This window comes from Bos mutus, chromosome 28 (genome assembly GCF_027580195.1).
Source record: "Bos mutus isolate GX-2022 chromosome 28, NWIPB_WYAK_1.1, whole genome shotgun sequence".
Classification (NCBI taxonomy): Eukaryota; Metazoa; Chordata; class Mammalia; order Artiodactyla; family Bovidae; genus Bos; species Bos mutus.
Window position 1 is genome coordinate 36716514 of NC_091644.1, and position 24319 is coordinate 36740832.

At 36.1% G+C, this 24319-nt stretch overlaps 1 protein-coding gene across 2 annotated transcripts in view; it reads left to right on the forward strand.

Moving 5' to 3' along the window:
• The window catches only part of ERO1B (endoplasmic reticulum oxidoreductase 1 beta), a 72368-nt gene that overhangs the window by 41158 nt on the left and 6891 nt on the right, over nt 1-24319 (forward strand). For both annotated transcript variants that reach the window (XM_070364754.1, XM_070364755.1), the window contains exons 6-15: nt 4298-4371; nt 9622-9742; nt 9880-9926; nt 12699-12710; nt 14386-14412; nt 17707-17799; nt 17909-18155; nt 18909-18978; nt 21635-21721; nt 22810-22943. In XM_070364754.1, coding sequence (XP_070220855.1) covers nt 4298-4371; nt 9622-9742; nt 9880-9926; nt 12699-12710; nt 14386-14412; nt 17707-17799; nt 17909-18155; nt 18909-18978; nt 21635-21721; nt 22810-22943 — 912 coding nt within the window. The remainder of the gene's footprint in view (nt 1-4297; nt 4372-9621; nt 9743-9879; nt 9927-12698; nt 12711-14385; nt 14413-17706; nt 17800-17908; nt 18156-18908; nt 18979-21634; nt 21722-22809; nt 22944-24319) is intronic.

Genomic DNA, 24319 nt, shown 5'->3' on the forward strand with positions numbered 1-24319 from the left:
GAAGAGCCTCTTGAGGAAAGTGAAAGAGGAAAGTGAAAAAGTTGGCTTAAAGCTCAACATTCAGAAAAGATCATGGCATCTGGTCCCATCACTTCATGGCAAATAGATGGGGAAACAGTGGAAACAGTGACAGACTTTATTTTTCCTGGCTCCAAAATCACTGTAGATGGTGACAGCAGCCATGAAATTAAAAGACGCTTGCTCCTTGGGAAGAAAGTTATGACCAACCTAGGCAGCATATTAAAAAGCAGAGACATTATTTTGCCAACAAAGGTCCATCTAGTCAAAGCTATGGTTTTTCCAGTAGTTGTGTATAGATGTGAGAGTTGGCCTATGGATAGTCCATGAAATTAAAAGACACTTGCTCCTTGGAGGAAATGCTATTACAAACCTAGACAGCATATTTAAAAGTAGGGGCATTACGAAAGTCATTAAGAAAGGCCAATGAAAGTCTGTATAGTCAAAGTGATGGCTTTTCCAATAGTCAATGTATGGATGTGAGAGTTGGACTATAAAGAAAGCTGAGCACCGAAGAATTGATGCTTTGAAACTGTGATGTTGGAGAAGACTCTTGAGTCCCTTGGACTGCAAAGAGTTCCAACCAGTCCATCCTAAAGGAAATCAGTCATTAATATTCATTGGAAGGACTGATGCTGAAGCTGAAGCTTCAATACTCTAGCCACGTAATGCGAAGAACTGACTCCTTGGAAAAGACCCTGATGCTGGGAAAGATTGAAGGTGGGAGGAGAAGGGGACGACAGAGGATGAGATGGTTGGATGGCATGACTGACTCTGTGGTCATGAGTTTGAGAAGCTCTGGGATTTGGTGACAGACAGGAAGCCTGGCATGCTGCAATCCATGGGGTGCAAATAGTCTGACACAACTGAGCAACTGAACTGAACTGATAGCAGTGGAAACATTGAGAAGTGGTCATATTCAGAATAGATTTTGAAGGTAGCTGCTGCTGCTAAGTTGGTTCAGTCGTGTCCGACTCTGTGCGACCCCAGAGATGGCAGCCCACCAGGCTCCCCCATCCCTGGGATTCTCTAGGCAAGAACACTGGAGTGGCTTGCCATTTCCTTCTCCAATCCATGAAGGTAGAGCTGATAGTTTTTGCTGAAGGATTGAATATGAAGGATTGTGTATGAAAACAGATAGGAGCTGTGAATAAGTACAAGATTTGGAACTAAGAAAATGAAGCTGCCACTTGCTACACTGGGGACATCCACAAGAGGAGCAGATTTGATGGGAAATTTTAGTTCAACCTTGTACTTGTTAAGTTTGAACTGCCTATGGAGATGTCAAACAGGCAGATATACAAGTCTCAGTTTCAGGGGAGAGGTCCAGACTGGAAAGAAAATGTGGGAGTCATTCAATGAATATGTGATATTTAAAAACCATAAACCTGAGTGAGATTACCAAGGAGAAAATATAAATAGAGACGTGATCCAGGGACTGGGCCTTAAGTAATCATAACATTTTTGAGGTAAATGGCCTGTTCATATTCTTTGCTATTCTCTCCTTTGGGGAAAGGGTACATTTCTAAATTAATTTGTAGGCACTCTTCATATAATCTGATAATATTTCTTTGTTGGTTATATGGGATGTTAGGGCTTGTCTTTTGATTTCACTTATAAATTTCTGTTGTTGAGCCATAGTTATTAATTTTTTTAACTTTTAAGTTTAACACACATATAATAAAGTATACAAGTCTAAGTATAAAAGTCAATTTAATTTTACAGAGTGAACCAACTCCATTAGCCACCATCCAGAATAAGGTACTTGCACCCAGGAGATCACCTTAGGTGCTTCCCTAACCATTATCACTTTGCAGAGTTAACCATGATTTTGAGTTATATTAGAAAGATTAGTTTTGCCAGCTTATATAAGTGGAATAATACAGTGTGTCTTCTTTTGTATCTGGCTTATTTTATGCAGCATTATGTTGAATAATATGGTGGATTGGCCATATGGGCCAATGGGTTTTGGCCATTTCACAGAACATTTAGGTGGCTATTTGGTGGTACGTTTGTATGCGTTTCTGTGGAGAAGTATACCTACAGGGGGAATTGTTTAGTCACCAAGTTGTGTCCAATCCTTTTGTGACCCCACGGACTACAGCCTGTCAGGGTCCTCTGTCCATGGCATTTCCCAGGCAAGAATACTGGAGTAGGTTGCCATTTCCTTCCACAGAGGCATCTTTGAACCCACACTGCCTGCATTGGCAGGCAGATTTTTTTCTTTTTTTTTTAACCACTGAGCCACCAGGGAATTAAGAACTGCCAAATGGTTTTCCAAAATGACTGTACCAAAATACATTGCTGCTAGTAGTACTGTACAGGAATTCATCATCCCACAACTTCTCTGACAACCAGTAGTGCTTTATAGAAGTGTACTTGACATTCAATACACTATACCTATTCAAAATGTACAGTGTGATGTTTTGACAAGTGTACACTCACAAAACTCAGCACAATCAAGATAATTATATATACACTCCCCAAAGTTTTCTCATGCCCCTGTGTAATCCCTCCATCCCATCTCTTCCTGCCCATTTCCCACTTTAAAGATGACTACTTTAACTCACAGCAGCATCTTGATAGGAAGCCCTAGGTTAAGCCCAAGAAATTCTTCTCTAAGTACTGCGGCATCAATCTTCAAACTGACTTTTTAGAAAAGCTGGGCTAGATGATCTCTAAGTTTCCTTCCAACTCATTTTTAAACCAAACTGGGCCAGCTCTATTAGCATTAGATTAGCATTCTATCAAAGAAGGCAATGGCAACCCACTCCAGTACTCTTGCCTGGAAAATCCCATGGACGGAGGAGCCTGGTAGGCTGCAGTCCATGGGGTTGCTGAGGGTCGGACACGACTGAGCGACTTCACTTTCACTTTTCACTTTCATGCACTGGAGAAGGAAATGGCAACCCACTCCAGTGTTCTTGCCTGGAGAATCCCAGGGACGGGGGAGCCTGGTGGGCTGCCGTCTATGGGGTCGCACAGAGTCGGACACGACTGACACAACTTAGCAGCAACAGCAGCAGCAGATGAAACAATTAGAAAACCTCATCAAATAAATGTACTAAACGTTCCTCTAAGTTAGTCATATTGCTAATAAGAAAATAGCTGTTTATGTCAAAATTGCTTTGTTCCTTACTATTTTCAGGAGAAGACTTATCTGATTAAACATGACTATAGTTATCATTTTAGTTGTAACTAGAACTTAGGCATTCTTGTTTTATTGCATCATATATGTCAACTGAGTCACTTATGGTATAAATTTTTTATTAACTTTAATTATATATTCTCATAGAAAATTCTGTGGTAAATTGGAGATTTTTATTGGTAAGGTGGTTGTAGTGCAGACAGCCTTATATACTTCATGCAGTGGTTATGCTATGCAGCAGCTTCTCAAATGCAAAATAAATTATTGGCTATGACAGTACCACGTTTAGGAATACCTGATTTATACTTAGTACATAATTTTTTGCCTTGTTTTTTTCTTTTTGTGTAGTGAGTAAAGAAGGGTGATAATACTTCTCTCATATACACTGCCGCTGTGTGTTTAAGATAGAGAAGGTCTGAGTATAGGTTAAAGGAAATATAGGTCAGGGTTTAGTTTGAGTGTAGTTGTTTCTTTATCAGTTCTCCTGGCCAGAAATCTTGTCATAGATTTTGTTAAATGTGAGGTTATGTGCAAAATGAATAATACAGTGTGATAAAAGTGACATTGATGTTACTAAGGGATGTTGGATGGAAGATCCTAGAAATGCATTTTTTTTTTTTTTTAGTATTTTCGAGTGTAATATAAATATAGAAGCAATTTAAATTAAAAGAATCTTGAAAGTAAATTTAATTCCTACTTAGGAAAAAATAATACATATTTACTTTGTTTCTGCTGCTACTGCTTAGTCACTTCAGTCATGTCCAACTCTGTGCGACCCCATAGACGGCAGCCCACCAGGCCTAAGTCAACTGAAAAGACCAGCTTGAGTTTTGTGTTTAATTGCATCTTATACGTATTTGTAAATTAGTTTTCTGGTCTAAGTAATTATCATTGAACTAGGCCTAAAGTAGTTTTAATGTAGTTAAATGAAAATCACTCGTGGAAATTAATATCTCTTTCATATCACTTGTTTTAATCATTGTTTCATGTGACCACTAAGTGAATTTGTAATGCCATCTAATTAATGAAGATGTGATCTCAGATTATCTATTTTTAATACACTAGAATACAGTGTCAAACTTTTCAACTCCAAATTTAATCCTTTTTCTCTTTTATTCCTCCTTCCCCTAGTAATCAAAGCAAAGAAGCTTTCATTGACTGGGCAAGATATGATGATTCACAGGATCACTTTTGTGAACTTGATGGTAATAAACTATTGTAATTACATTATTTTAACTTTAACCCTTTTAAGATACTTAAATCAGCGAAAATACAGTCAAAGTTACAGCTTTAATACACAGGGTGTTGTATGTGGATCTTATTATTCATAATAGTATTTAAGAACTGGTGTTCCAGGCCTTGTACTAAGTGCCTGAAGTTCATCATTTCTTAGCTTTACAACCACACTAATGCTGCTGCTAAGTCGCTTCAGTCGTGTCCGACTCTGTGCGACCCCACAGACGGCAGCCCACCAGGCTCCCCCGTCCCGGGGATTCTCCAGGCAAGAACACTGAGTGGGTTGCCATTTCCTTCTCCAGTGCATGAAAGTGAAAAGTGAAAGTGAAGTCACTCAGTCGTGTCGGACTCTTAGCGACCCCATGGACTCCAGCCTACCAGGCTCCTCTGCCGTGGGATTTTCCAGGCAAAAGTACTAGAGTGGGTTGAGGTGTGTATTATTTTATATCTGAGGAAACTGAGTCTCAAAAAGACTAAAAGCTTGCCCAAGATCACAGAGTAGCAAGAGGCTGAGACAGGATTCAATCCTAGATCTTATTCCCACACACGTCTTCTTTCCATTGTGACACCCCCATCTCCTATGGACCTCTAATTCAAGCCACTTAGTTATAGGTCTGTGACCATATTATAGAAATGTTCACAACGAAATTAGTTGGAGGTCTCAACAAACTAACATAAAGACACCTTCCAATATTCCAAGGACTCTAACTTGATCCCGACAGCCCTGTTTGGAATAGAATAAAGCCAGGCCACAGTTCAATAGTAACTACCATTTCTTTCAGCAGAAGATAATTGACGTGTCTCCAGATCTTTTGTCTCAGAATACTCCCAATAATTGTGCTGCATAGGCTTAGGACAATTCATTCAGCCTCTCTTTACCTTTTACCTTGGTATTATTATATTTTTTGAGGTGGAAAAGGATTTGAGGTTCAAGCACACATAATTAACAGGCAGCAGAAGTTCTTCTGAATTTTTAAAGCATCTAAAGTGGTCTGCTTTCTAAAAATTTTTTAAAGATTCGTATGTAGAATTGTGCTGTTAATACAGTCTGTAATGGGATACTTACAGGGCACTTCTCCAATATTATGGTAAATTGAGGAGACACTGGGAGAGGGAGTGTTATTACCATGGTTTATATGGTTTCAGCAAGGAAATTGTTAAGAAATCTGAACAAAGTTTTTTTTTAATATAGTGATAGGCAAATTCATAAAATATCCCTGTTATGATATTTAGAATTGGCAAAGGTTTCATCAAAGCAAGTCACTATTCCTGGGTAAGCACTCACATGGCTACCTACATAAAATCATTTTAGGATTACATAATTTAAATAACTGGTAGTTTTTATAGTTTGTGTAGGTCTTAAACATGTGAAACCATGCTACTAGTTGGATTACCACTTCTTCTGGGTAGTAATGTTCATGTGTGTCCCAAAGATTTTTTCACCTACAGTTAAAAAAAATACCATCAGAGTAGCTTTGGTGTCATTGTTATTTCAATAATCTAAATCATTAGATTAAAGCAAAAAATCTAAAGAATGTTCACCCCAGTGTATTGGAATATAGCCAAACACCCTGTTATCTGCTGATTTGTTTTTGGCTTTGTTCTTATTTGAAAGGAAGACAATCCTTATAGATCAAATAATAGGTTTTTAAATAATTTAGTGGTTTGAGGTAGGCTGCTCTCCTTACCCCTCTCTATTTATTTATTTTTTTGTTATTGTTTTTTATGCATGGCTTGCTGCTTCCTTTGCCTCAGGTTTCTGCTCAAATGTCACCTCATTAGAGAACCTGCTGTCATAAAATAGCAACCACTTTCCCTCTGTCTCTGTGCACCGCTGCCTGCTCTCAGAGCACTAAGAACTATGTGTGAGACATTATTTAACTTTATTGTCTGTCTTCAGCTAGACTATGAGCTACTTGAGGCCAAGGACTTTGTCTTTTTGTTCATAACTATGTCCCTAGTGCCTAGAACACTGCCTGGCCATGGTTCATTCCCAATAAATATCTGTTGATTGAAGTAGTTGGTTCATGTGGTAGTATTAGTTGCTCAGTCACGTCCGACTCTTTGTGAACCCACACGCTGTAGCTCACCAGGCTCCTCTGTCCATGGGATTCTCCAGGCAAGAATACTGGAGTGGATTGCCATTCCCTTCTCTAGAGGATCTTCCCAACCCAGGGATCAAACCCAGATCTCCTGCATTGCAGGCAGATTCCTTACCTTTTGAGCCACAGGGAAGTGCTAGTTGTTTCATAAATAATGTGATAGATTTTTACTTTTTTATTTTTCCCCTTTCAACAGGTTCATTGATACGTTAAAAATACTGCTTGAAATAGGAGTTTCTAAATCTGGCTGTGTATCAAAATTACTTGGGTGCTTTATAAACTATAGTTTCTCCTTGACTGAGGAAATTATGTTTTAATAGTAAATTGCAGTTTGGGGTAGCTTCAGAGATAGAAGATTGTGGGCTTAGTCCTGAGTCTATAACCTAATATTTCTGATCTGTGTCCATAAGCAAAAAGCCTGCATATTAAGTTGGCCTGTGCAACCATTACATTTTAAGAGATACATGGGTCAGGAGGGCTAGAGAATGCAATGTGGCCTCAAAACACTAATACTAAATTAGAGCAGTGAAAGGAAAATTCAATCGGATAAAAGGGGTACTTGAGGAGGAAGAAGAAATATTAGTTCAAGTTGACAAATTTACAGAATTAGGTATTTAGACTCAATAGAAATTCTTTGAATCCTTAGGTAATTGTTAGAATAGTCAGAAGGAATATCTTTGGAGTAGGTTTGTAGAGGGAGGAAGAAGAGAAAACTTTTTGAGGGGAGGATTTATTAGGGATCCAAGAGAACTATCTGAATGAACGATACAGGTGTACAAATGAAAAGAAATTATAGTTTAGGAACAAATTAGTTAACATCATGTCACAGGTGACCCCAGGAGTAAGAATGGGTGTGTTTTGTAGGGGACCTCAACCTGTGTATGCTTTTTCCCTCATATGTTCTTCATTCTGGATGTCATGAAATTCTTGTCAGCATAAGTCAGGAGTTGACAAACTTTTTCTTTTGTAAATGGGCAGATAGTAAATATTTTAGATAGACCACAAGTATTATATATATTAGATAGACCGTAGTTGACATGGTCTCAGTTGTAATTGCTCAAGTCTGCCATAACAGAGTGAAAGCAGCACACAGGCAAATGAACAAGCCTTGAGTTCCCATGACACTTTCTTTACAAAACACATAGCAGACCAGGCTTGTCTCGTGGGCCATAGTTTGCTAACACTTTCTGTAGGTTAACAAAACCCACCTTTTTCATGATTTGAAAAAATATTACATTTTGTAAAACAATTTTTGGTTGAATTAAAGGAATACATATTAAGAACGTGAAGAATGTAAGTTTTACTTAATTTTAAAACCTGTATAATTGATTTTGCTCATGTGACTTTCTACTCCCTTGAAGTATACTTTAAATCCATATACTTTAATATCTGAATCCAAGGATTTTTTTCTTTACTGTTTAGTTGGTTTAATTGGGTGAAGAGGGTGATACTAATTCAATCTGCACATTCATAGATGACTCTATTTAAGTGTAGGCTTATGTGTGTACACACATGTACTTTATACATATGGATGTACTTTATACATATGGACATTATGTATATGAGTATATATTTATGATATTAATTTAGTATTTAAGTTCATATAGATAACTCAGTTTTGTAAAGTGAACTAAGAATGGCTCAAAGAAATTTAAAATAATAAACAGAAATTAGTCATTATAAAGCTTTTAAAATTTTACTGTAAAAATAAAATTCATTAACTTATTTAAATTTTAATTTGTTAATTAAAAATTTTTAAATTAACTAGTCTTAAGTCTTGATTAAGAAATGTCTTTAGACAGTTTCTGTTCTTCCATTTACAAATAAACTGTTTCTATGCCTTAATTTACATAGTGGAGTATCTGTATAATGTTAGTGCTAAAAATAGAGCCAGTATTCTTTAAAATCATGTTTCCATTATCTTGAGATACCACTTGTTTACTAATGGGAAGTTGAAATTAGCTTTGTACTCTTCCTGCATCACTAAAGTACCAGGTAGTTCTCAGAAGACATGTGTCAGGATGCTCTTTTTTCCTTTTAGGATTGTGGATAATCTTAATCTATGGTCATTGAATGGCCAGTGAATATTTTTGACTGACAGGTAATGAAACTAAGAGGGACTATATTTTAATGACCATATTTGGTCTTGTTTCAAGTCAGGTGACTATATATTAATATCATTGATCAATACCATGACACCAAAAAGTAGGAAGCATATAAATAAAAGAATACATCTGTGCCAACATACATAGCACTTCAGCCTATGAGTATTATTAGATTTGTGAAGCATAGTCATTATAATTTTTGTGTAGGTAAGAAAACCTGTACTTCCCTTTTCTACCCAAAATATGAACCTCAGTAATTAAGATGATTTTTCCTTTTATCTTTTGTATCCCCCAGAGATCTCTCTCAAAATATTGTCCAAATAGTAGAGATCTAGGAAATACTTATTTGGGTTTCAACATGGAAAGTCATTATTTAATTTCAAATGTGCTAATAAGTTCTTGAAGTTGTGCCTACTAACCAATATGTTAACCAGTTAATATGTTAAATAATATATTAACATTGGTAAAAATAAATTTATAACTTTTTTTTTTTACTAGAACATGGTGTAACTCTGAATGATCAATTTTGAATCTCAAAGTTATTGTACCGTTTACTTCCTAAGTCCAAGCAGAGAGTAACAGAGAGAGCTTTTTTCATATAATATGTACTAACATGTCTCAAGTATGTGTTTAGGTAGCTATATACATGGAGGGGGCAAACACATGAAATATTAAAACAGGTTATGATTTGGTTAGGTCTTTTCAGTCTTGGTGGTTTAAACTTGAGAAGTAATTAATGCCTCTAATTAAGGTAAGGGATGTTATGTTACTTAAAAGAGCACTGAGCATCCAAAAGAAAGGGAGAAGTTATTTTTCCTTTCTTAAGTTCAAGTTGTTATAAATCCTGGGTCAAGGACAATCACAAGTATGCTAACCACTCTACCTTTTAACTTGGAGATGGCTTGAAAGTGCAGTATTTCTCTAACTTTTGTGTAGCCCTGTTTGCTTTGTGATGGTAAATTTTGCATAGATGGTGACATGTAGATGGTTTTATGAATTGTTTCTTCTTCAGATGAGAGATCTCCAGCTGCTCAGTATGTAGACCTGCTGTTGAATCCCGAGCGTTACACCGGCTATAAAGGGTCCTCTGCGTGGAGAGTGTGGAACAGCATCTATGAAGAGAACTGTTTCAAGTAACTGGAGGGGGTAGGGGAAGGAGGAGGATTGACTAGCGGGAAGGTGGAAGGAAGGGAATATTTGTTTCCTTTGGAAAAAATTACGTCAAAATGTCAAACCATTTACGTCTGAATTTTGTACTTTTCTTTCTCAGGCCTCGATCTGTTTATCGTCCTTTAAATCCTCTGGCACCCAGCCGAGGTGGGTGTCTCATACATTTTCATGCTTTTGGATATTATTTACAAGATACTTTTGTAACTATGTATTGAGAAATTTTTCAGCTATTTTGTATATTTGCTAATTTGAATGATTAAAAGAATAAGCTTAGTTCTTAGTTGTATCAAGATTTCCACATGTTTTTATAATTACTGTCCTTTATTGACTGCTTGATATGTGCCAGGTCCTAAACTAGGAGCTTTATATAAAATAAATTAGAAATATGAGTAATCCATATATATTAGAGGTTCTGGGGAACTCCCGAAAATCTGGATGTCCAGGCCTTATCCCATACCAGTTGTCAGAATCTTTGGAATTAGGATCTAGGTATTGGTGATTTTAAAGCTTTCTAGATGATTCTAGTATGCAGCCAAGTTTGAGAACCAGTGGCTCCTCCTGTGCTTTTCAGACTTCAGTGTGCATACAGATCACCTGGGAGCCTTGTTAAATACCAGGTTCTGATTCTGTAGGTCTTGGGTGAGGCTCCCAGGTGATGCCCAAGTGCTGATCTGTGCACAACACTCTGAGTCAGAAGGATGCAGAGAAATACCAGAAAGTTAGGTTGCTACTTGCCACATCAAGCTGTTGAGCACAGAAAATGTGGCTTGTGTGAAAGAAACACATAAAGTTCCCATTTTATGTAATTTTAGTTCATTTAAATTAAAAAACTAAAGCAGTATAAAATATTTTTGCCCTTAAACAGAATCTTATTGTTTTGGTAGAACCACTTTAACTCTTGCATCACAAAGCAAATTGTTGATGTACTGTAATGCATGTATACCATACTTTTCAAAGTGTGGATATGAGAAAACATTACATGTTTATTAGAAAAAAATTTGAATCACATACATGGCTGGTATTATAGTTCTATGTGACAGCATTATTGTACACAGTTGGAGGTTATTCAGTATAAAATTATTAGGCATATCTTCAATCTGTTCTCAACAAGGACCCAAACCCTGGGAGAAGCCCTGTGATTGACATCCTAATGCTTTCTTTAGACCAGGATTGATTTAGGAACTTGAATTTCCTGGTCTAGATTCATCTTTTTAGGCATTTCTCAAAACCAGAGAGATTTGGGAAGGTGGAATGAATGGACTGCTCTCAGATGTGCGCTCTGTAACAGTGTGGCATATAGTCTTCCCAGATTCATTCTGAAACTGCCTGACAAGGTAATTGGAGTATGAAGACGATGTGGATGGCTTCCTACCCTTTTTCTCTCTTTTTACTACTTTTACCTCATAGCTTTTCTATTTTCAACTTAAATGTTTTATTATATAAGATTTTATGAAAATTTAAACAATACAAAATAAAGAGGACACTCCCCCACCCCGCCCCATTCCTACCTGCCTCCATACTTTTTCTCTTCCATAGTACAGTTTGGAAGGTATCCTTCCAGACCTTTTCTATGATAACTTACTCTTTTAAAAAAAAAATTAATTATTTTATTTTTGTCTGTGCATCGTTTTCATTGCTGTGCAGGGTTTTCATTGCTGTGCAGGCTTTTCTGTAGTTGCAGCAAGGAGGGGCTACTCTCTAGCTGTGGTGCTTGGGTTTCTCTTGTTGCAGAGCACAGGCTCTAGAGTGCTCAGGCTTCATTAGTTGTGTTTTGAGGGCTTAGTAGCTTTGGCTCCCGGCCTTTAGAGCACAGGCTCAGCAGTTGTGGCGCACAGGCTTAGTTGCTCCATGGTATGTGGAATCTTCCCAGATCAGGGGTCAAACCCATGTCTCCTGCACTGGCAGGCAGATTTTTTACCACTGAGCCACCAAGGAAGACCATATGATCACTTGTAAAGCAGAAAGTACAGTTGTTCATTTAATAAAAGCATCAAATCCTAAGAAACACTTCGCTTCCATATTATGATAAACTAAGACTTGAAACTGTAGGAGAGATGAGGAGAGGAAGGAAAGTGCTCAGAGAAAAAGATAGAGGGAGGAAAGAGGAGTAGAAAAGAGAAAACAAGTGTAGAAGAGGGAGACAAAAGACTGGGTAAGGGAGAGAATGGGTCCCAGGTGATGGTGGTACCCTAGGAAGTAATGGAATAGCTCTTGCTAATGCTGTTGATGAGCTTTCTTCACTCAAACTGTGAATTGTTGATGAACAGCTGTTTAATATTCTTAACTATGTGTCTTCCACGCTATTCCTGAGCTGTAACAGCTGGGCTTCTACAACTAGTTTTTGAACAGTTTTTGTGCAACAGAACTTTTTTTTCAAAAATGAAAGCTTATGTAGAATTCCACATGTAAAGCCAATAAGGCAGGGCTGCTGTGGAGCCTGAGAATCCAGCCTTGCGGCCTCTTCCCCATGTCTGGGCAGTCCCGCAGCACCTGCAAGGATGCTTTCATTGACGACAGTTTGGGAAGGGTTTTTATTCAGGTGAGTGTGTGCTGAGGAGCAGTAATTTAAGAAAGAAAAGTGCTCCAGTCTGAAAACACATGTTCAGAAAGAGTTGTGTGCATAACAATTAAAGGAGTAACTTTGTGTATTTGTTAATTATTGAAACTAGTGGTTTTTATGATTACTTGCTCTCTGATACTATTTATTGCATAAAACATATATGAAAATCTTGTGCTGTTTGGCTTTTATTCTTATTAAGAAGTCTTATTTGTAGGATAACTACAAGCCAACCAATGTTAATGGTATGATTAATAGTTTAACACACAGTAAGTTTTAATCGCATATTAAAATAAATAGGATTGGAATCTGAACTGTAAAAGACATTTTCTGATATCCTATCTATTTATTTTATCTTTCAGGAGAAGATGATGGTGAGTTAAAACTCTCATTTTATGTTGCTTCAAGTGTAGAAGAAATGTCTTTAATGATCAAAATTTGATTTTTTCCTGTTTTTAATTCAAAAGTATTTATCCTATTTTTTTCAGAAAATAACTAGCAATCAATAGCAACCCAAAAAATGAGAGGTTTTTTTAATGTATATAATTCAAAGTTACCCTATGTTAAAAACAGTGTAACAACCATTCTACTTACATGTTTAGTATAGAAACAGGATCACATTCCAAGTTCCCCTATTTTTTGGTTATTGTGATCTACTTGAGTATGTTCTAAAGAAATGGAAGGAAATTAAAATAGTTTTATCAGATATTTGTCTTGTGATTTCTTTATTTTCTTATTGATTTTGTAATTTATAACCTCAGTCATCATTATTACACTTAATCTGATGAATGATAATTTGTCAACAGTAGGTTATTCCAGATTTCTAAATGAATGTCAGTTATAACATGCCCCCAAACAGCCAAAATAATTATTTCAAATGAATATTTACTTAGCTGTGTAGAGGGGCACCATGATGAGCATTGTACACATTGTACAGGATGGAAAGATGTATAAAACATATCTTTTTATAAAGATAGAGGAACTATCTTTCCTCTAGGAGCTAAAAATATGTACAGTAGGAATGATAAGCACTGTTCATAAGAGACAATAAAGAATTATTACATACACAGCACAGACAGTGAGTGGTGTAGGAGTTTGTTCAGAGGTGGAATAGATCCTGTCTCACTTGGAATATTACTGGGAAAGGTGGCATTTGAGATGCACAAATAATGGACCGACTTAAGCCAGTAGAATTGGATAGTATGTGCTACTTGAATGACAGCATGGACCAAGGAGTTGAAAAAGGAAAAAACAAGGCATGTTTTGGGAGACCCTGTTAGCAGTTAGAAAGACTTCACATGGGGTAGTTTAAATTAGAAAGATGAGTAGAGGACAGATTGTTGAGGACCTTGGAAGCTAGACTTTTGCTATTAACTGTTGGGGCTTTCTGAATAAATGAGTGAGATAATGAATGATCCTTTGTAAAAGTATCATCTAAGTAAGAGCATGTTGAATGAATGAATCTCTAGGAAGGTATTTGTGTTGTTGCAAAGGGTGAAGACTCAGGAGACAAATTCCCCACCATCTTAATTTATCCCCTGTACTCCTTGCTCAGCCATTTGTGTGTTGAGTTTTCATCCTCATGCTTTGCTTTTCACAATTAAAATAAGGATGGGTAACTTAGGAAGTATATTAACTATTTTCACCCTTACTGACTGCCATTTTCCTTTTCACTCAGAACAGTAGTGGGCTAGGATTTGTTCTTTTAGCATGGTACACATAGTAAGGCCCCTTCATATTCTGGTCATTAACTTTTCTGAAGAATTATCTTGAAAACTAGAGAACTTTTTTAAATTATCCCTTGAAACTTAGTATTTTTAGATAATTAAGGAAGTATATGTAGCTTTACTGGTTCAGGAAAAATAGGATAATTAGTAATTTGATTTTTGTATTAATTATAATTCAGTTTTTTTCTGGAAGTTTTGAACAGTGCTTTGGTTGTTATCATCAAAGGCAAACTTAAGATTGTTTCTCTTCAACCTTATGGATATTTAAGGCTTTAAGTAAATATGTTTATATAATTTTTATTGTTTTTGCTTTGTTTTTTAGGAGAATCATTCTACACATGGCTAGAAGGTAACCTAATGTCTGCATTTTAAATGTATTGGCATCTTACAAAAAGATTTGTTTAATATATATTTGTAAGTTTTAGGATTCATTACCTAGACAACTAATCTTGACAGTGTATGAAAGAAAATAACAGGTTTTATGTTATTGTAGTTTAGGATGAAATTATTTGAAAATGTTGAGGATATTGGTCAGCTAAAAACCAGTGTTACGGAAATACACAGGGCAGATATGGTCATCACATTTTCATAACTGGTTCCCAGTCTTATTTCCATTTTGTATGTAATACTCATCCAAACTGCTTTTCTAGGAAGCATTATGCAAGTCTGGTTTGTTAAGTAGAGACATTCTTTTTGAAAGAAAGTAGGTTTTTTTGTATATGAAATTAAGGGAAGATGAATTTGAATTCAGAAGATTTTAAACATGTTTAAACATACAGTCTAAACTAACTAAAGAATAAAGTAATATAGATCCCAATATACTAGATTCTTAGGTTTGTTAGTAATGTTATATTATGAATGGGATTTCTCTGTTTTTTTAATTAATTATTTTCGATGTGCAAATACTGCTAGGAATTACACTGACAAATGGCCAACGTGGGAAAAGATGCTTAGCTTTGTTTAATTAGCTTTATTCTAAAAATGCAAGTTACAAAAATAGTATTTAGTTTAAAAGAGGTGGGGAAAGACTCTGCATATTGGTAATGGAGGATAAGAATGAAATTTATGGGCAATGTCAAATTCTAGGATATATACTGTATACCTCAGAATCTCCTAGTATCCTGTTGATGGGAGTCCACTGATACATGGTTCAGTGAGCACTCCCTTTTATAGGCAACTGACTCAGTTTCTCTGAGATTCAGGTTGCTGATCTGGGGCACGAGAGTGGCAGTAGCCATCCAACTTACCTACGCTGTGAGTGTAGATGATGCCTGTGAAAATTGCTTTGAGAATCACTAAACAATGTACAAATGCCAAATAATAGTATTGCAGTAAATCTAGCCCTTTTGTGAGAAAAAAATTATATATTGTTGTCCTGTAGTTTGGTTGGTGAAAATGAATTTGAATGAAATTAAATCCAGAAGAGAAAGAGGAGAACCATTTTCTAAAGTCAGCAGTTGGATTTGCTAGGCATTGGCCTGGCAGCAGACTGCAGGCAGGGGTCAGCTCTCCAGCACTTTCCTGCTAAGAGTATTGTATGTCTTCTTGGTGCATTCACTTGGCACATCTTTTATTGTTAAGATTTTTCTTGAAGTTGCCTAATTTTCAGTTTATGGAAGTATAGATTTTTCTTCCTTCCTTCCCACTTACCACCCATCCCCGTTTTAGGTAAGCTTTGTGGACTTTGCAAATTTGAATTGCCTCTCTCATTTTTAGGCATATGAATTTTCATGAGCTTTGCTTAGCTTATTTTCCATTCTCTTATCTTTAGATATTTTACTGCTTAGGTTTAAAGGAAGAAAAAGTGAACCTCAAATCTGATCATTTTGCTACTTGATAACAGATTTGATTAGAAGTTTTACTACAGGAGAATTTAGTACCTAATGTTTTATCAAAGTTATTCATATTGTTTATATCCCTTGTTACCATAAACTTGGCCACATGCTTTTTTTTTTAAGAGGTAAATGCTGCATTTAATTTTTATTTATTATGAGGAAACCACAAAATAGAATTTAATTTCTACCTTTATCCATGGGGCTTCCCAGGTGGTGCTAGTGGTAAAGAATTGCATGCTATCGCAGGAGACGTAAGAGACGTGGGTTCAATCCCTAGGTCAGGAAGATCCCCTGGAGGAGGGCATGGCAACCCACTCCAGTATTCTTAGCTGGAGAATCCCATGGACAGAGGAGCCTCATGGGTTACAGTCCATAGGGTTGCAAAGAGTTGGACACAACTGAAGCGACTTAGCATGCACACACACTCTATCCATGAGATGAGATGAGAATATTCTAGGAAGAATTCTGAATTAGGGAATGAGATCTCAAAATAATTATTTTTTCCTATTAGAAGCTACTTGCTTCAGAGCCATCTGTTGTAGAACACAAAGGGAAAGTAAGTTGAAGATCTAAAAGGTCCTAAGAAGATGCAAAGTAAGCCACATATATACTCTTAATGTCTTAAAAAGCCTTCAGCATATAAATGAGATTATTTCTTAGTTTCCACTGTTGGAGCCCATTTTTCCCCATGGGGAAAGTGAAAAAAAAAAAAAAAAGGCAAAAAAAGACATAACTCTGTTGAGTGGTAGAAAAGGGAAAAAGCTCATTGTTCTGGATCTGGTGTATTCTTAAAGACTTAAGTTTTGCAGTTTTATTTTTAAAATTTTCTATAAAGAATATTTTCTAAAAATACTGTTCCTTTTTTATTATGGAAAATACAGTATAAAATTTAGTTTCTTGGGCATTTCAAATTTTACTTAATAGCATTAAGTACATTCACAATATGTATTACTCTTGTAATAAGAGAAAATATTTTTAAATGGAGGCAGGGGTAGGATAGGATGATGAAATTATCTTGACTCTGTTTTGAGCAAAAGCCTATGGGACTTAAGAAGGCTACATAAGATAAACTTCCATCACAGTCCTAAACTCCATCTTGATGTGGTTTTACTCACATGTAAATAGCACACATTTTTCTATTGGCTGGATGTCTGTCTTCTAGGTCTGGGCTCCTGAGAAGCAGAACATGTAGTTAAGTAGAGAAATTCAGGACAAAGGATTAATAAGACACAGTAAAGAATCTAGAAGAAGGGGAATTCCCTGGTGGTCCATTGGTTAGGATTCCCCGCTTTCACTGCTGAGGGCCTGGCTTCAAAAATAAATAATAATAATCTAGAAGAAGAAGAGAATTCAGTTTCAGTCTCTTCTTCCTCCACCATCAAGTAGGTTCAAATAGGACATCTGTAGGGAAGGGAAAAGGAGAAACAGCTATTGTTAAGCAAAAGCAGTGACTCTAAGTCTGCTTTAGTTTAGCCTAAACCACAAAGTATCTGTGCTATTGCCTTCTGGGTAACATGTGGACTTAACTAAGTACATCTGCTCGAGTGTTTGGACCTTCAGAAGTCCAGACATTTGTATCTTATTCTGCATTAAGTTATCATATTCAGTTACCTCCATGCTGAAGTCAAAATCTTATTTTATCTGCTAGTGAGAGGATCTCAAACTAATTATTTTATATTGTTCCTTGATTTATTTTTAATGTCCTTGAATCTTAACTTTAAAAATAAGCCTGCATACCTAATCCTCTTGATTCAGTATTTCTGTTATCTAAATGAACGTAATTTCTTTTTCAATATTTTTCTGACTAGGTTTGTGTCTGGAGAAACGAGTCTTCTATAAGCTTATATCAGGACTTCATGCTAGTATTAATTTACATCTGTGTGCAAATTATCTCTTGGAAGGTAATCACATTTTTTTCTATTAGTATAAAAATTGTTGGGGAAAAGAATATATTCTCTAGAGAAAAAAAAATCCTATTTATTAAAAGTACATAATATATTTCTTTTATAGAAACCTGGGGTAAACCTAGCTGGGGACCTAACATGAAAGAATTTAAACGCCGATTCGACCCTGTGGAGACCAAGGGAGAAGGCCCAAGAAGGCTAAAGAATCTGTACTTCCTATATTTAATTGAGCTTCGAGCTTTATCAAAAGTGGCCCCATACTTTGAGCGCTCAATTGTCGACCTTTACACTGGAAATGTGCAAGAAGATGCTGACACAAAAACCCTTCTACTGAATATCTTTCAAGATACAAAGTAAGACTTGAATTATCAGTGATCTGAAATTTTCCACTCTGTAATTGGATGACGTAGTTCTTGAAATACAACAAAAACTGACTCCTGAAAGCTGGTTAGGAAAAGGGAGAATTAGAACTGAGAAGGACAGTTCATTGGATGGCAGTGTTTTAAAATTTTTTTCTAAAAATGTTGACCGAAAAGTTTTATTGCATAAACTTTCACACTCGAGAATAGGCTGTATTTTTAAATATAACTTTAAATTTTATGTAGTGCCAAAATTTAATGTTATTTTAGTATTCTTTCTACCAATTTTGTTTTCTTCCAGTTGCTATTTAAATTCATGGTAATATGTGTTAGCATAAGGATAGATTACCTAAGAGAACATTAGCTTTACATTCTACAGTTTAACCTTAAAAAAAATATCCTGGGTCTATGCTAAAATGAGTATGGAGGAAAGTTGGGTTAAGAAATGCTTAAGGTAAATTGTGCATTACATTTTTTGAAATGCTAACAGAATGTTTTACATTTTTCACATAAATTGTTATTAATTTTTTAGGTTATTTCTGTCATATAATTTCTTCAAAACCTTACAGTCTTACAAATTATAAAGCTCTCTTTTACCAAATAGTTATATGCAAACTGTTGCCACCTTCTCATGTTACCAAACCTTACACACGAGTAAATTATGAATTTTAAATATTTGTAGGGATAGAAAATTCTACCAGAACTTGAATTTGTCATCTGTAACTTATAATATTTTCATTTCATCAGGTCCTTTCCCATGCACTTTGATGAGAAATCCATGTTTGCAGGTGACAAAAAGGGGGCCAAGTCATTAAAGGTAAAGAGTTCTTGATTGGTGGGAAGAGTGGAGAGCAGCTGACTGGTTGTGTTTTAATTTTTTTCCTCTAAACTTCCTTTCCCAGTTCTCAATCTGGGTGGTCTGATTGGATTTTACTGTAAATGATACAAAAAACTCCTCTCAATTCCTTTTTTCTCTCTAGTTTGCCCCCCTGCTTAGTGAATCTTCAGTTGTAGCTCTAATGACACCTTTGTAATTGTCCTTTTAAAAGACGTTATTTTGAGAGGAAGTTTTCTTTCTTTTCTTTTTGTTGTTTTGATGCATCTTAAAAGCAATCATGCACTGTTAGCCACTTAGAAGATAGTAATAGCATATTTTCAAAAGTGTATTTTATGAACTATTACAGTTTTTCAAACGATTATGTTTTTGTACTTACGGACTAACATATAAGGCAAAAATTATCTGTTGACTTGGGATATCAGAAAGAGACTATATTTTAGGAACATTATGAAACTTCACATTAGGAGCACTTCATTTTCATTTGCTTCCAGCAGAGGGCCCCAGTCTCCTGGATCTAATGCTTGATGATCTGAGGTGGAACTGATGAAATAAAGTGCACAATGTTTGAATCATCCTGAAGCCATCCCCCCTCCCTGTTCATGGAAAAATTATCTTCCATTAAACCGGTCCCTAGTGCCTAAAAGGTTGGGGACCGCTGGCTTATAGTAATTAAGGAATACATTATACCTTTACAGTTTGATAAAAGTATTTGAAATTGGCAAATAGTCTTCTACAACAGCTGTATAATTTTTTATATGCAATTCTGAAATCCAAAAGCTCCAACCACTGAAACATTTTTCTTATGTTTGGTGCAAATTAATTTATTAGCAAAACCTAACGTGAACTGATGTAAAGATAGTTATAGAAAGTGAAAGTGAAGTCGCTCAGTCGTGTCCAACTCTTTGCCACCCTATGGACTGTAGCCTACCAAGTTCCTCCATCCATGGGGTTTTCCAGGCAAGAATACTGGAGTGGGTTGCCATTTCCTTCTGCAGGAGACCTTCCCGACCTAGGGATTGAATCTAGGTCTCCCTCATTGTAGGCAGACGCTTTACCGTCTGAGCCACCAAGGAAGTCTAACCTGAACTGATGTAAAGATAGTTACAGTGTTTTTTTAAAAAATTCTGCTTTGTATGACTATTATTACATTTTGCTACAAAAACAATCATATATTTGATTATAAGGTGTTGCCATATACTCCAGTGGGGTGTTTCATAATAAACAGTGTTATGTAATTTATTTCTAAAATCTGACAAATAAAAAAAAAATAAAATAAAATCTGACAAATTATGAATTCTGAAACCTATTTGGCCCCAGCATATTTTAGATATAGACATGCTACAAGAATGAATAAATTAGTCAGAGTTGCTTAGTATTTCTGAAATGAAGTAGTTTAGCCACACTGTATTTTAGTTTTGGAAGGCTGTTTTGATTTATGGTTGTTTTAGAGGTATATTAGTATTATGGTATTTAACATAATGTTAATTCATTTTTTTAATGCTTCCTACTTTATAAATGTTTATATAAATTTTATACTTTTGATCAAGACAACTATAATTATGTATCTTTTTTTATAGATGAGGAAGGTAAGATTGAGACCAGACTAAAGTTTCACAACTAGCTTTAAAGTGTAAAATGCTGGAAATTTGGTTTGCTACTTTTCAAAGGTATATAAAGGAGAATTTAAATCCATTTTTCCATCTGCTCCAAAGCATGTGAATTCTGAGAATGGAGCACAAAGGAGTTTTTGGAATGTTTCTGTTGTCTTTCTTTTGGCCAAGCTACAGATTCCTCCAAACACTTTGGGCAGCAGGGCTGGGCTTTTGATGGGCCAGAGTTTTCAGGTGACTCACTCCAGCTCTTTGCAATGAAACATTTACCTCAGTACAATAAAATGATGTTTATTTTCTGCATTTGCCCAATGAAAAGGATGAGGAAACTTTCTCTTAGTTAGTGTTGTTCTCAGAAAAGCTGAGGCTGACCTTAGTGTTACAGAAACCTGTGCACAGATCACAGGCAGAAGAGTTACCAAATTGTGTGGGGAGCTAATACAGCACCATTCAAGGATCCAGTGAGTGAGTGTCCCTGAAGAAGCAGCCTTAGCGAACGTGGGGGACTGCGAGACCACACACTGTGGTCATCCATGCTGACAGAGCACGTGTACAGATATGGGGTAGTCCTAAGGAGAGACATGGGAATTGATCATTGCTCCAGGACTAGCTGTCTGATTTACACTTACACAAAGCAGTGCATCCAAAATAAATAAAACATAATGTAGATGTATTTGCCACTGGTTGTATGCAGATATCAAATAGAAGCAGCAGTTAAGCTCCTTCAAAGTAAAAACCGTGCATGATTTACTCTTGTGTCCCCCACAGTGAACATGTTGGTGCTTTGCATGGAGTAGCCTCTCATTAAAAAATTGGTTGAATTAATATGTGGAGTGAATTTTATAAAATGCTATTAATGTTAGCTATTTCATATGCATGCTATGCTGTACAAATCCAGATGATTTTCATCATTGTTGAAAAACACAATTCATTCATTAATAAGCTTAAAAATGTTTTTAGAATTCAGATAAATGCAGTTTAATTTTTAATGTCTAGTTAGAATGAAAATATTTTCTGCACATTAGGAGGAATTCCGGTTACATTTCAAGAATATCTCCCGTATAATGGACTGCGTGGGATGTGACAAATGCAGATTATGGGGGAAGTTACAGGTTTGTGTGTTGTTTTCTGTTCTGAAACTATTACTAACCTTAAATTTCTGCACTGAGAAGTTGAAAGTTTTTGTTAAAATGTCCTCATTGTTCATTGAAATAGAGATCCATGGGGAGCACATGTATACCTGTGATGGATTCATTTTGATATTTGGCAAAACTAATACAATTATGTAAAGTTTAAAAATAAAATAAAATTAAAAAAAAAATAGAGATCCAAAGTGTGGTTTTGCTATTTCATTTATGAAAAAAATTAGTGTGTATTAATGTATGTGTGTTAGGTTGTTTTTTCTGTTATTCTAGGTTAATGATTTTGGTTTTATTATATCTGTTTCTGTTGGTACAATATCAGATTTCTGAAGTTGGATGATTATAAATAGATTGTATTGGTATTTTACATACCTATTTAGAAGATAAAATGTAATCATATAAAAAACTTAATTATCAAATTATAATCACTGACTTGGCATCAGTGATCAGAAGAAGGAGGTCCCCTAGTCACAAAATAGGAAAGTCTGCACAGCAGGCCCATTTCCCTATATATTTCAATGTAAAAAGGCTTGTGTGATATTTTCTGTCATCTTTTTACAAAGATGATAGTAAGTCATAGAAAGTCAGGAGATGGAATATTTTTTAATGGTGACTACACTGAAATCAGATTTTTCTTTTTCTCTAGTGCTAATAATTGAGAAATTATTAAGTGTAGGTATCACTAAGAACTTATAATGATTTCTAAGTTTTGAATTGCTAGGGACTAGAAAGAATGCTTTCAAGGTTACATATTGAACACTTTTAATCCTAATGTGATATTTTCTTGGTTAAAAAAATGGCATTTTAGTAATTTTGAATAGTATGATGTGTATCCAAAAGGGTTAAACTTTTCAGGTTTCCTTAACAGCTTCAATAAATTTATCATATGCATAATCTGTGAGAAGTAGAAACTATATTTTGCATAGTTGAATATTTTGGTGAAAAGTTCAGTTCATTTGAATTTCCTGCCTTCTCATCACAATGACTGAATGTTTCTTTAAACTTTTATAGCAATTATTATGTGAATTTAACTGCAAGTTTATCACTATTTTCTTTAGACTCAGGGTTTAGGAACTGCCCTGAAGATATTATTCTCTGAAAAAGAAATCCAAAAGCTTCCAGAGAACAGCCCATCTAAAGGCTTCCAACTCACTCGACAGGAAATAGTTGCTCTTTTAAATGCTTTTGGAAGGTGAGAACTCTTCTCATGGGCTTCCCTGGTGGCTCAAATGGTAAAGAATCCTCCTGCAATGCAGGAAACCTGCATTGGATGCCTGGGTCAGAGAATTCCCTGGAGAAGGAAATGGCAATCCACTCCAGTATTCTTGCTTGGAAAATTCCATGGACAGAGTAGCCTGGCGGGCTACAGTCCGTGGGTTGCAAGAGACAGACATGACTTAGTGACTAAACAACAACACACAACAACAACTGCGTTTATAGTTATTATAAAATGTTGGCTGTATTCCTGTGTTGTACAGTGTATCCTTGTAGTTTATTTTATATATAATAGTTTGTACCTTTAACTTGTTACCCCTATATTGTCCCTTTCCCTTTCCTCTCTATCACTGGTCACCACTAGTTCTCTGTAGCTGTGAATCTGCTTCTTTAAATATATTTAAATCTAAATAAAATTAAATTGAGAAAGAACCAGATATCAACTTCCTCAGAATTTCTCTCAGTCTCATAAGGAATATTCACAAATGCAGCCCTTCCAGCTTCAGTTCTCTAGCTCAGTTCAGTTCAGTTGCTCAGTCATGTCTGACTCTTTGGACCCCATGGACTGCAGCAGCCAGGCTTACCTGTCCATCACCAACTCCCAGAGCTTACTCAGACTCATGTTCATTGAGTCGGTGATGCCAGCCAACCATCTCATCCTCTGTCATCCCCTTCTCCTCTAGCCTTCAATCTTTCCCAGCATCAGGATCTTTTCCAGTGAGTCAGTTCTTCACATCAGGTGGCCAATGTATTGGAGCTTCAGCTTCGGTATCAGTCCTTCCAATGAATATTCAGGATTGATCTCCTTTAGAATTGACTGGTTTGACCTCCTTGCTGTCCAAGGGACTCTCAAGAGTCTTCTCCAGCACCACAGTTCAAAAGCATCAGTTCTTTGGTGCTCAGCTTTCTTTATAATCCAACTCTCACATCCATACATGACTACTGGAAAAGCCATAGCTTTGACTAGAAGGACCTTTGTCGGGAAAGTAATGTCTTTGCTTTTTGATATGCTGTCTAGGTTGGTCATAGCTTTTCTTCCAAGGAGCAAGCATCTTTTATTTCATGGCTGCAGTCACCATCTGCAGTGATTTTGGAGCCCCGCAAAATAAAGTGTGTCACTGTTTCCATTGTTTCCCCATCTATTTACCATGAAGTGATGGGACTGGATGCCATGATCTTCGTTTTCTGAATGTTGAGTTTTAAGCCAGCTTTTTCACTCTCCTCTTCTCTTTCATCAAGAGGCTCTTTAGTTCTTTTTCACTTTCTGCCATAAGGGTGGTGTCATCTGAGTGTCTGAGGTTATTGATATTTCTCCCTGCAATCTTGATTCCAGCCTGTGCTTCATCCAGCCTG